The 12,938-nt window shown below is 39.4% G+C and overlaps 1 protein-coding gene across 3 annotated transcripts in view; it reads right to left on the minus strand.

Moving 5' to 3' along the window:
- The window catches only part of LOC110534825 (neurobeachin), a 315,108-nt gene that overhangs the window by 60,070 nt on the left and 242,100 nt on the right, over positions 1-12,938 (minus strand). For all 3 annotated transcript variants that reach the window (XM_090188780.1, XM_090188779.1, XM_090188778.1), the window contains 2 exons: positions 11,103-11,222; positions 6,651-6,778 (listed from right to left, as the gene is read on the minus strand). In XM_090188780.1, the coding sequence (XP_090044906.1) occupies positions 6,651-6,778; positions 11,103-11,222 (248 nt within the window). The remainder of the gene's footprint in view (positions 1-6,650; positions 6,779-11,102; positions 11,223-12,938) is intronic.

Consider the following 12,938-nt stretch of genomic DNA (forward strand, 5'->3'; position numbering starts at 1 on the left):
ATTAAATACAACTAGACTGTAATACCAGGGTGTATTAAATACAACTAGACTGTAATACCAGGGTGTATCAATACAACTAGACTGTAATAACAGGGTGTATTAAATACAACTAGACTGTAATACCAGGGTGTATTAAATACAACTAGACTGTAATACCAGGGTGTATTAAATACAACTAGACTGTAATACCAGGGTGTATTAAATACAACTAGACTGTAATACCAGGGTGTATTAAATACAACTAGACTGTAATACCAGGGTGTATCAATACAACTAGACTATAATACCAGGGTGTATTAAATACACCTAGAATGTAATACCAGGGTGTATTAAATACAACTAGACTCTAATACCAGGGTGTATTAAATACAACTAGACTGTAATACCAGGGTGTATTAAATACAACTAGACTGTAACACCAGGGTGTATTAAATACAACTAGACTGTAATACCAGGGTGTATTAAATACAACTAGACTGTATCCACTGTAATACCAAGGTGTATTAAATACAACTAGATTGTAATACCAGGGTGTATTAAATACAACTAGACTGTAAAACCAGGGTGTTTTAAATACAACTAGAATGTAATACCAGGGTGTATTAAATACAACTAGACTGTAATACCAGGGTCTATTAAATACAACTAGACTGTAATACCAGGGTGTATTAAATACAACTAGAATGTAATACCAGGGTGTATTAAATACAACTAGACTGTAATACCAGGGTGTATTAAACACAACTAGACTGTAATAACAGGGTGTATTAAATACAACTAGACTGTAATACCAGGGTGTATTAAATACAACTAGACTGTAATACCAGGGTGTATTAAATACAACTAGACTGTAATACCAGGGTGTATTAAATACAACTAGACTGTATCCACTGTAATACCAGGGTGTATTAAATACAACTAGACTGTAATACCAGGGTGTATCAATACAACTAGACTGTAATACCAGGGTGTATTAAATACAACTAGACTGTAATACCAGGGTGTATCAATACAACTAGACTGTAATACCAGGGTGTATTAAATACAACTAGACTGTAATACCAGGGTGTATTAAATACAACTAGACTGTAATACCAGGGTGTATTAAATACAACTAGACTGTAATACCAGGGTGTATTAAATACAACTAGACTGTATCCACTGTAATACCAGGGTGTATTAAATACAATTAGACTGTAATACCAGGGTGTATTAAATACAACTAGACTGTAATACCAGGGTGTATCAATACAACTAGACTGTAATACCAGGGTGTATTAAATACAACTAGACTGTAATACCAGGGTGTATTAAATACAACTAGACTGTAATACCAGGGTGTATTAAATACAACTAGACTGTAATACCAGGGTGTATTAAATACAACTAGACTGTAATACCAGGGTGTATTAAATACAACTAGACTGTAATACCAGGGTGTATTAAATACAACTAGACTGTAATACCAGGGTGTATTAAATACAACTAGACTGTAATACCAGGGTGTATCAATACAACTAGACTGTAATACCAGGGTGTATTAAATACAACTAGACTGTAATACCAGGGTGTATTAAATACAACTAGACTGTAATACCAGGGTGTATCAATACAACTAGACTGTAATACCAGGGTGTATTAAATACAACTAGACTGTAATACCAGGGTGTATTAAATACAACTAGACTGTAATACCAGGGTGTATCAATACAACTAGACTGTAATAACAGGGTGTATTAAATACAACTAGACTGTAATACCAGGGTGTATTAAATACAACTAGACTGTAATACCAGGGTGTATTAAATACAACTAGACTGTAATACCAGGGTGTATTAAATACAACTAGACTGTAATACCAGGGTGTATTAAATACAACTAGACTGTAATACCAGGGTGTATCAATACAACTAGACTATAATACCAGGGTGTATTAAATACACCTAGAATGTAATACCAGGGTGTATTAAATACAACTAGACTCTAATACCAGGGTGTATTAAATACAACTAGACTGTAATACCAGGGTGTATTAAATACAACTAGACTGTAACACCAGGGTGTATTAAATACAACTAGACTGTAATACCAGGGTGTATTAAATACAACTAGACTGTATCCACTGTAATACCAAGGTGTATTAAATACAACTAGATTGTAATACCAGGGTGTATTAAATACAACTAGACTGTAAAACCAGGGTGTTTTAAATACAACTAGAATGTAATACCAGGGTGTATTAAATACAACTAGACTGTAATACCAGGGTCTATTAAATACAACTAGACTGTAATACCAGGGTGTATTAAATACAACTAGAATGTAATACCAGGGTGTATTAAATACAACTAGACTGTAATACCAGGGTGTATTAAACACAACTAGACTGTAATAACAGGGTGTATTAAATACAACTAGACTGTAATACCAGGGTGTATTAAATACAACTAGACTGTAATACCAGGGTGTATTAAATACAACTAGACTGTAATACCAGGGTGTATTAAATACAACTAGACTGTATCCACTGTAATACCAGGGTGTATTAAATACAACTAGACTGTAATACCAGGGTGTATCAATACAACTAGACTGTAATACCAGGGTGTATTAAATACAACTAGACTGTAATACCAGGGTGTATCAATACAACTAGACTGTAATACCAGGGTGTATTAAATACAACTAGACTGTAATACCAGGGTGTATTAAATACAACTAGACTGTAATACCAGGGTGTATTAAATACAACTAGACTGTAATACCAGGGTGTATTAAATACAACTAGACTGTATCCACTGTAATACCAGGGTGTATTAAATACAATTAGACTGTAATACCAGGGTGTATTAAATACAACTAGACTGTAATACCAGGGTGTATCAATACAACTAGACTGTAATACCAGGGTGTATTAAATACAACTAGACTGTAATACCAGGGTGTATTAAATACAACTAGACTGTAATACCAGGGTGTATTAAATACAACTAGACTGTAATACCAGGGTGTATTAAATACAACTAGACTGTAATACCAGGGTGTATTAAATACAACTAGACTGTAATACCAGGGTGTATTAAATACAACTAGACTGTAATACCAGGGTGTATTAAATACAACTAGACTGTAATACCAGGGTGTATCAATACAACTAGACTGTAATACCAGGGTGTATTAAATACAACTAGACTGTAATACCAGGGTGTATTAAATACAACTAGACTGTAATACCAGGGTGTATCAATACAACTAGACTGTAATAACAGGGTGTATTAAATACAACTAGACTGTAATACCAGGGTGTATTAAATACAACTAGACTGTAATACCAGGGTGTATTAAATACAACTAGACTGTAATACCAGGGTGTATTAAATACAACTAGACTGTAATACCAGGGTGTATTAAATACAACTAGACTGTAATACCAGGGTGTATTAAATACAACTAGACTGTAAAACCAGGGTGTATTAAATACAACTAGACTGTAATACCAGGGTGTATTAAATACAACTAGACTGTATCCACTGTAATACCAAGGTGTATTAAATACAACTAGATTGTAATACCAGGGTGTAATAAATACAACTAGACTGTAATACCAGGGTGTTTTAAATACAACTAGACTGTAATACCAGGGTGTATTAAACACAACTAGAATGTAATACCAGGGTGTATTAAATACAACTAGACTGTAATACCAGGGTGTATTAAACACAACTAGACTGTAATAACAGGGTGTATTAAATACAACTAGACTGTAATACCAGGGTGTATTAAATACAACTAGACTGTAATACCAGGGTCTATTAAATACAACTAGACTGTAATACCAGGGTGTATTAAATACAACTAGAATGTAATACCAGGGTGTATTAAATACAACTAGACTGTAATACCAGGGTGTATTAAACACAACTAGACTGTAATAACAGGGTGTATTAAATACAACTAGACTGTAATACCAGGGTGTATTAAATACAACTAGACTGTAATACCAGGGTGTATTAAATACAACTAGACTGTAATACCAGGGTGTATTAAATACAACTAGACTGTATCCACTGTAATACCAGGGTGTATTAAATACAACTAGACTGTAATACCAGGGTGTATCAATACAACTAGACTGTAATACCAGGGTGTATTAAATACAACTAGACTGTAATACCAGGGTGTATCAATACAACTAGACTGTAATACCAGGGTGTATTAAATACAACTAGACTGTAATACCAGGGTGTATTAAATACAACTAGACTGTAATACCAGGGTGTATTAAATACAACTAGACTGTAATACCAGGGTGTATTAAATACAACTAGACTGTATCCACTGTAATACCAGGGTGTATTAAATACAACTAGACTGTAATACCAGGGTGTATTAAATACAACTAGACTGTAATACCAGGGTGTATCAATACAACTACACTGTAATACCAGGGTGTATTAAATACAACTAGACTGTAATACCAGGGTGTATTAAATACAACTAGACTGTAATACCAGGGTGTATTAAATACAACTAGACTGTAATACCAGGGTGTATCAATACAACTAGACTGTAATACCAGGGTGTATTAAATACAACTAGACTGTAATACCAGGGTGTATTAAATACAACTAGACTGTAATACCAGGGTGTATTAAATACAACTAGACTGTAATACCAGGGTGTATCAATACAACTAGACTGTAAAACCAGGGTGGTTTAAATACAACTAGAATGTAATACCAGGGTGTATTAAATACAACTAGACTGTAATACCAGGGTCTATTAAATACAACTAGACTGTAATACCAGGGTGTATTAAATACAACTAGAATGTAATACCAGGGTGTATTAAATACAACTAGACTGTAATACCAGGGTGTATTAAACACAACTAGACTGTAATAACAGGGTGTATTAAATACAACTAGACTGTAATACCAGGGTGTATTAAATACAACTAGACTGTAATACCAGGGTGTATTAAATACAACTAGACTGTAATACCAGGGTGTATTAAATACAACTAGACTGTATCCACTGTAATACCAGGGTGTATTAAATACAACTAGACTGTAATACCAGGGTGTATCAATACAACTAGACTGTAATACCAGGGTGTATTAAATACAACTAGACTGTAATACCAGGGTGTATCAATACAACTAGACTGTAATACCAGGGTGTATTAAATACAACTAGACTGTAATACCAGGGTGTATTAAATACAACTAGACTGTAATACCAGGGTGTATTAAATACAACTAGACTGTAATACCAGGGTGTATTAAATACAACTAGACTGTATCCACTGTAATACCAGGGTGTATTAAATACAACTAGACTGTAATACCAGGGTGTATTAAATACAACTAGACTGTAATACCAGGGTGTATCAATACAACTACACTGTAATACCAGGGTGTATTAAATACAACTAGACTGTAATACCAGGGTGTATTAAATACAACTAGACTGTAATACCAGGGTGTATTAAATACAACTAGACTGTAATACCAGGGTGTATCAATACAACTAGACTGTAATACCAGGGTGTATTAAATACAACTAGACTGTAATACCAGGGTGTATTAAATACAACTAGACTGTAATACCAGGGTGTATTAAATACAACTAGACTGTAATACCAGGGTGTATCAATACAACTAGACTGTAATATCAGGGTGTATTAAATACAACTAGACTGTAAAACCAGGGTCTATTAAATACAACTAGACTGTAATACCAGGGTGTATTAAATACAACTAGACTGTAATATCAGGGTGTATCAATACAACTAGACTGTAATACCAGGGTGTATTAAATACAACTAGACTGTAATACCAGGGTGTATTAAATACAACTAGACTGTATCCACTGTAATACCAAGGTGTATTAAATACAACTAGACTGTAATACCAGGGTGTATTAAATACAACTAGACTGTAATACCAGGGTGTATCAATACAACTAGACTGTAATACCAGGGTGTATCAATACAACTAGACTGTAATACCAGGGTGTATTAAATACAACTAGACTGTAATACCAGGGTGTATTAAATACAACTAGACTATAATACCAGGGTGTATCAATACAACTAGACTGTAATACCAGGGTGTATTAAATACAACTAGACTGTAATACCAGGGTGTATTAAATACAACTAGACTGTAATACCAGGGTGTATCAATACAACTAGACTGTAATACCAGGGTGTATTAAATACAACTAGACTGTAATACCGGGGTGTACAGGAGAATGTACTACATCATTAATATTATAGGACTGCAGTAGGAAGCACTTTATACTGTCTGGTTTTTCCAGAGTATTATCATGGATCATACCTGATGGGTAAGGTAGCCAGCCAAGAGAAACACACACACTGTATCTCTCTGTGTCTCTCACACACACACACACATACTCTTAATCTCTCTCTCTCTCTCACACACACACACACACACTCTTAATCTCTCTCTCTCTCTCACACACACACACACACACACGCAACACACACGCAACACACACGCAAAACACACACTCCCAGCCACAGCGGTGAGTGGTGACAGCAGCACGGTGAGGACTGGACAGTGGATGGGGGACTCACATAGAGACGTCGGGTTAGAAGATAAAGACGTGTACAGCACCTGTACCTTCAATGAGCAGCTCCTGGCCGTGGCTACCCAACAGGGTCCTAGAGAGGAACGGAGCAAAGTCCACAAAGATCTCCCTCAGGAGGGGAGCCACCTTCTCCAGGGCACGCTCCAACTTAGTGGTGATACTGTAGAGGGGAAAGGGGGGGGGGGCGAGGAGAGAGGGGAGGGGAGGAGAGAGGGGGGGGGCGAGGAGAGGGGGGAGGGGAGGAGAGGAAGGAGGGAGAGGAGAGAGGGAGGAGAGAGGAGAGAGGAGAGGGAGAAGGGAGGGAGATGAGAGGAAAGGGGGAGGAGAGATGGAGAGGAGAGAGGGAGAGGGATGGAGAGTAGAGGGGAGGGATGGCGAGGAAGGATATAGGTAGAGGAGACAGACAATCAGTTGACCAGTAGAAGAGACTCAGTCTGGACGTTATGACAGGCCTTATGACAGGGTTATGACAGGGCTATGACAGGGTTTTAACAGAGTTATGACAGAGTTATGACAGGCCTTATGACAGGGGTTACGACAGGCCTTATGACAGGGGTTACGACAGGCCTTATGACAGGGGTTATGACAGGAGTTATGACAGGGGTTATGACAGTGTAATGACAGGGGTTATGACAGGGGTTATGACAGGGGTTATGACATTGTTATGACATGGGTTATGACAGGGGTTATGACAGGGGTTATGACAGGGGTTATGGCAGGGGTTATGACAGGGGTTATGACAGGGGTTATGGCAGGGTTATGACAGGGTAATGACAGGGGTAATGACAGGGGTTATGACAGGGGTTATGACAGGGGTTATGACAGGGGTTATGACAGGGTTATGACGGGGTAATGACAGGGGTAATGACAGGGGTTATGACAGGGGTTATGACAGGCCTTATGACAGGCCTTATGACGGGGTTATGACAGGGTTAGTACAAGGTTATGACAGGGTTATGACAGGGTTAGTACAAATTAGGCTGTTTGATGCTCGCTTTGCCCAAAAAAGATGGAATGCAAACCTATAGGTTGTTTTAGTGTGCTGGGGGTCGATATGGGATTGAAAGGCTAGCACTCAGGCAAGCAGACATTTGTGTGTGTGTGTGTAAATTAGTTACTATAGAAAATACGCTAGGCAAGAGCAATAAGAAGCAGCAAGTTAGCCTAGCATATAAAAGCCTATATACAGTACCGGTCAAAGTTTGGACACATCTACTCATTCCAGGGTTCTAGAACACCTACTCATTCCAGGGTTCTAGAACACCTACTCATTCCAGGGTTCTAGAACACTTACTCATTCCAGGGTTCTAGAACACCTACTCATTCCAGGGTTCTAGAACACCTACTCATTCAAGGGTTTTTCTTTATTTTTTAAACCTATTTTCTACATCGTAGAATAATAGTGAAGACATAAAAACTATTAAATATCACACATGGAATCATGTGGTAACCCAAAAAGTGTTATGCAAATCAAAATATATATATATATTTTAGATTCTTCAAAGTAGCCACCATTTGCCTTGATGACAGCTTTGCACAATCTTGGCATTCTCTCAACCAGCTTCATGAGGTAGTCAGTCACCTGGAATGCATTTCAATTAACAGGTGTGCCTTGTTAAAAATGAATTTGTGGAATTTATTTCCTTCTTAATGCGTTTGAGCCAATCAGTTGTGTTGTGACAACGTAAGGGTGGTATACAGAAGATAGTCCTATTTGGTAAAATACCAAGTCCATATTATGGTAAGAACAGCTCAAATAAGCAAAGAGAAATGACAGTCCATCATTACTTTAAGACTTGATGAATTTTGAACGTTTCTTCAAGTACAGTCGCAAAAAACCATCAAGAGCTATGATGAAACTGGCTCTCATGAGGACCGCCACAGGAAAGGAAAACCCAGAGTTACCTCTGCTGCAGAGGATAAGTTCATTAGAGTCACCAGCCTCAGAAATTGCAGCCCAAATAAATGCTTCATAGAGTTCAAGTAACAGACACACCTCAACATCAACTGTTCAGAGGAGACTGCGTGAATCAGGCCTTCATGATCAAATTGTTGCAAATAAACCACTACTAAAGGACACCAATAAGAAGAAGAGACTTGCTTGGGCCAAGAAACACGAGCAGTGGAAATCTGTTCTTTAGTCTGATGAGTCCAAATTAGAGACCTTTGGTTCTAACCGCCGTGTCTGTGAGATGGAGAGTAGGTGAACGGATGATATCAGCATGTGTGGTTCCCACCGTGAAGCATGGAGGAGGAGGTGTGATGGTGCTTTGCTAGTGACTGTCTGTGATTTATTTAGAATTCAAGGCACACTTAACTAGCATGGTTACCACAGCATTCTGCAGCGATAAGCCATCCCATCTGGTTTGCGCTTAGTGGAACTATAATTTGTTTTTCAACAGGACAATGACCCAACACACCTCCAGGATGTTTACGGGCTATTTGACCAAGAAGAAGAATGATGGAGTGCTGCATCAGATGAGCTGTTCTCTACAATCAGCCGACCTCAAACCACTTGAGATGGTTTGGGATGAGTTGGACCACAAAGTGAAAGAAAAGCAGCCAACAAATACTCAGCATATGTGGGAACTCCTTCCAGACTGTTGGAAAAGCATTCCTCATGTGGCTGGTCTTCACCATTGTTCAAAATGTATAAAATAGTACAAATAAAGAAAAACCCTTGAATGAGTAGATGTGTCCAAACTTCTGTAGATAGAAATATAGAGATATAGAGACAGGGAGGTGAAGTTTAAGCCTAGTACTTCAGGGTTCAGTGTTAGGGTTTAGGGTTCAGGGTTTACGGTTCAGTGTTAGTGTACAGGGTTAGTGTTCAAGGCTCGTGAACAGGGTTCATGTACAGGGTTCAGGGTTCATGTTCAGGGTTCATGAACAGGGTTCATGTATATTGTTTAGGGTTCAGGGTTAGTGTTCAGGGTTTGTGTTCAGGGTTAGTGTTCAGGGTTAGTGTACAGGGTTCATGTACAGAGTTCAGGGTTAGTGTTCAGGGTAAGTGTTCAGGGATCGTATACAGGGTTCAGGGTTCATGTTCAGTGTTCAAGGTTCGTGTACAGGGTTCAGGGTTCATGTACAGGGTTCAGGGTTAATGTTCAGGGTTCAGGGTTAGTGTTCAGGGTTCAGGGTTCGTGTTCAGGGTTCGTGTACATGGTTTGTGTACAGGGTTCAGGGTTCATGTACAGGGTTCAGGGTTAATGTTCAGGGTTCAGGGTTAGTGTTCAGGGTTCAGGGTTAGTAAGGGTTAGGGTTAGTAAGGGTTAAGGTTAGTAAGGGTTAGGGTTAGAGGTTAGTAAGGGTTAGAGGTTAGTAAGGGTCAGAGGTTAGTAAGGGTTAGGGTTAGAGGTTAGTAAGGGTTAGAGGTTAGTAAGGGTCAGAGGTTAGTAAGGGTTAGGGTTAGAGGTTAGTAAGGGTTAGAGGTTAGTAAGGGTCAGAGGTTAGTAAGGGTTAGGGTTAGAGGTTAGTAAGGGTTAGAGGTTAGTAAGGGTCAGAGGTTAGTAAGGGTTAGGGTTAGAGGTTAGTAAGGGTTAGAGGTTAGTAAGGGTCAGAGGTTAGTAAGGGTTAGGGTTAGAGGTTAGTAAGGGTTAGAGGTTAGTAAGGGTAAGAGGTTAGTAAGGGTCAGAGGTTAGTAAGGGTTAGTACGGGTTAGGGTTAGAGGTTAGTACGGGTTAGGGGTAGAGGTTAGTAAGGGTTAGAGGTTAGTACGGGTTAGGGGTAGAGGTTAGTAAGGGTTAGAGGTTAGTACGGGTTAGGGTTAGAGGTTAGTACGGGTTAGGGGTAGAGGTTAGTAAGGGTTAGAGGTTAGTACGGGTTAGGGGTAGAGGTTAGTAAGGGTTAGAGGTTAGTACGGGTTAGGGGTAGAGGTTAGTAAGGGTTAGAGGTTAGTAAGGGTTAGAGGTTAGTAGGGGTTAGAGGTTAGTAGGGGTTAGAGGTTAGTAAGGGTTAGGGTTAGTAAGGGTTAGAGGTTAGTAAGGGTTAGAGGTTAGTAAGGGTTAGAGGTTAGTAAGGGTTAGAGGTTAGTAAGGGTTAGAGGTTAGTAGGGGTTAGAGGTTAGTAGGGGTTAGAGGTTAGAAGGGGTTAGAGGTTAGTAAGGGTTAGGGTTAGAGTTTAGTAAGGGTTAGAGGTTAGTAGGGGTTAGAGGTTAGTAAGGGTTAGAGGTTAGTAAGGGTTAGGGTTAGTAAGGGTTAGAGGTTAGTAAGGGTTAGAGGTTAGTAAGGGTTAGAGGTTAGTAGGGGTTAGAGGTTAGTAAGGGTTAGAGGTTAGTAAGGGTTAGAGGTTAGTAAGGGTTAGAGGTTAGTAGGGGTTAGAGGTTAGAAGGGGTTAGAGGTTAGTAAGGGTTAGAGGTTAAAATCCCATCTAGGATCACAACATGCTATATATAGTCCTTTATATCATGGCTGTTTCAGGGGTTATAGAGGTAGCGTCTGGGGGTTAAAGGTCGTAGGTAGTGGTCAGGGTTAAGGTGTCCTTGCCTAAGACACTGTCCTGCATCGCGGGGGGCTGTCTGGAAGCCTGCCAGAGAGCTAAAGGGCTTGAGCTCAGGAGGAGTCAACCCGCTGCGCAGCACACACTGCTCCACCTCACAATAGACACTGCAATACACAAACCACACACACACACACACACACAGATTAAAGCAACACACACTCACTAACAAAGCTACACACACTCACTAACAAAGCTACACACACTCACCAATATTATACGACCACTGACTTCTAAGGGACACAGAGGACTGAGTCCTGACTTGACTTCTGTAAGAATAGCTCATATGTATATATATATATATATATGTGTGTTGTTTGAAAGTTCCAGCTCCTTTTCAACACAATTAGGATTTGGCCCTAAGAAGTTGATAAAACACACAGACAATGTAGATCACAATGCTTCCCGATTCCAATTAAGGAACACTGGTTTTTATTGTTTTGCAAATGACAGGTTGCAAACGGTAGATTAACTACTACTCTTAGATAAAAGGGTTCTTCAGGCTGTCCCGAAAGGTGCTATCTAACCTCTAACCCTTACTGACCTCTAACCCTTACTGACCTCTAACCCTTACTGACCTCTAACCCTTACTGACCTCTAACACTTACTGACCTCTAACCCTTACTGACCTCTAACCCTTACTAACCTCTAACCCTTACTGACCTCTAACCCTTACTGACCTCTAACCCTTACTAACCTCTAACCCTTACTAACCTCTAACCCTTACTGATCTCTAACCCTTACTGACCTCTAACCCTTACTGACCTCTAACCCTTACTAACCTCTAACCCTTACTAACCTCTAACCCTTACTAACCTCTAACCCCTACTGATCTCTAACCCTTACTGACCTCTAACCCTTACTAACCTCTAACCCTTACTAACCTCTAACCCTTACTAACCTCTAACCCTTACTAACCTCTAACCCTTACTGACCTCTAACCCCTACTGATCTCTAACCCTTACTGACCTCTAACCCTTACTAACCTCTAACCCTTACTAACCTCTAACCCTTACTGATCTCTAACCCTTACTGACCTCTAACCCTTACTGACCTCTAACCCTTACTAACCTCTAACCCTTACTAACCTCTAACCCTTACTGATCTCTAACCCTTACTGACCTCTAACCCTTACTGACCTCTAACCCTTACTGACCTCTAACCCTTACTAACATCTAACCCTTACTAACCTCTAACCCTTACTGATCTCTAACCCTTACTGAACTCTAACCCTTACTAACCTCTAACCCTTACTGACCTCTAACCCTTACTGACCTCTAACCCTTACTAACCTCTAACCCTTACTAACCTCTAACCCTTACTAACCTCTAACCCTTACTGACCTCTAACCCTAACCCTTACTAACCTCTAACCCTTACTAACCTCTAACCCTTACTAACCTCTAACCCTTACTAACCTCTAACCCTTACTGACCTCTAACCCTAACCCTTACTAACCTCTAACCCTTACTAACCTCTAACCCTTACTAACCTCTAACCCTTACTGACCTCTAACCCTTACTGACCTCTAACCCTTACTAACCTCTAACCCTTACTGACCTCTAACCCTTACTGACCTCTAACCCTTACTAACCTCTAACCCTTACTGACCTCTAACCCTTACTGACCTCTAACCCTTACTAACCTCTAACCCTTACTGACCTCTAACCCTTACTAACCTCTAACCCTTACTGACCTCTAACCCTTACTGACCTCTAACCCTTACTAACCTCTAACCCTTACTGACCTCTAACCCTTACTAACCTCTAACCCTTACTGACCTCTAACCCTTACTGACCTCTAACCCTTACTAACCTCTAACCC

This window comes from Oncorhynchus mykiss, chromosome 10 (genome assembly GCF_057628025.1).
Source record: "Oncorhynchus mykiss isolate SJ-2025 chromosome 10, ASM5762802v1, whole genome shotgun sequence".
Lineage (NCBI taxonomy): Eukaryota > Metazoa > Chordata > Actinopteri > Salmoniformes > Salmonidae > Oncorhynchus > Oncorhynchus mykiss.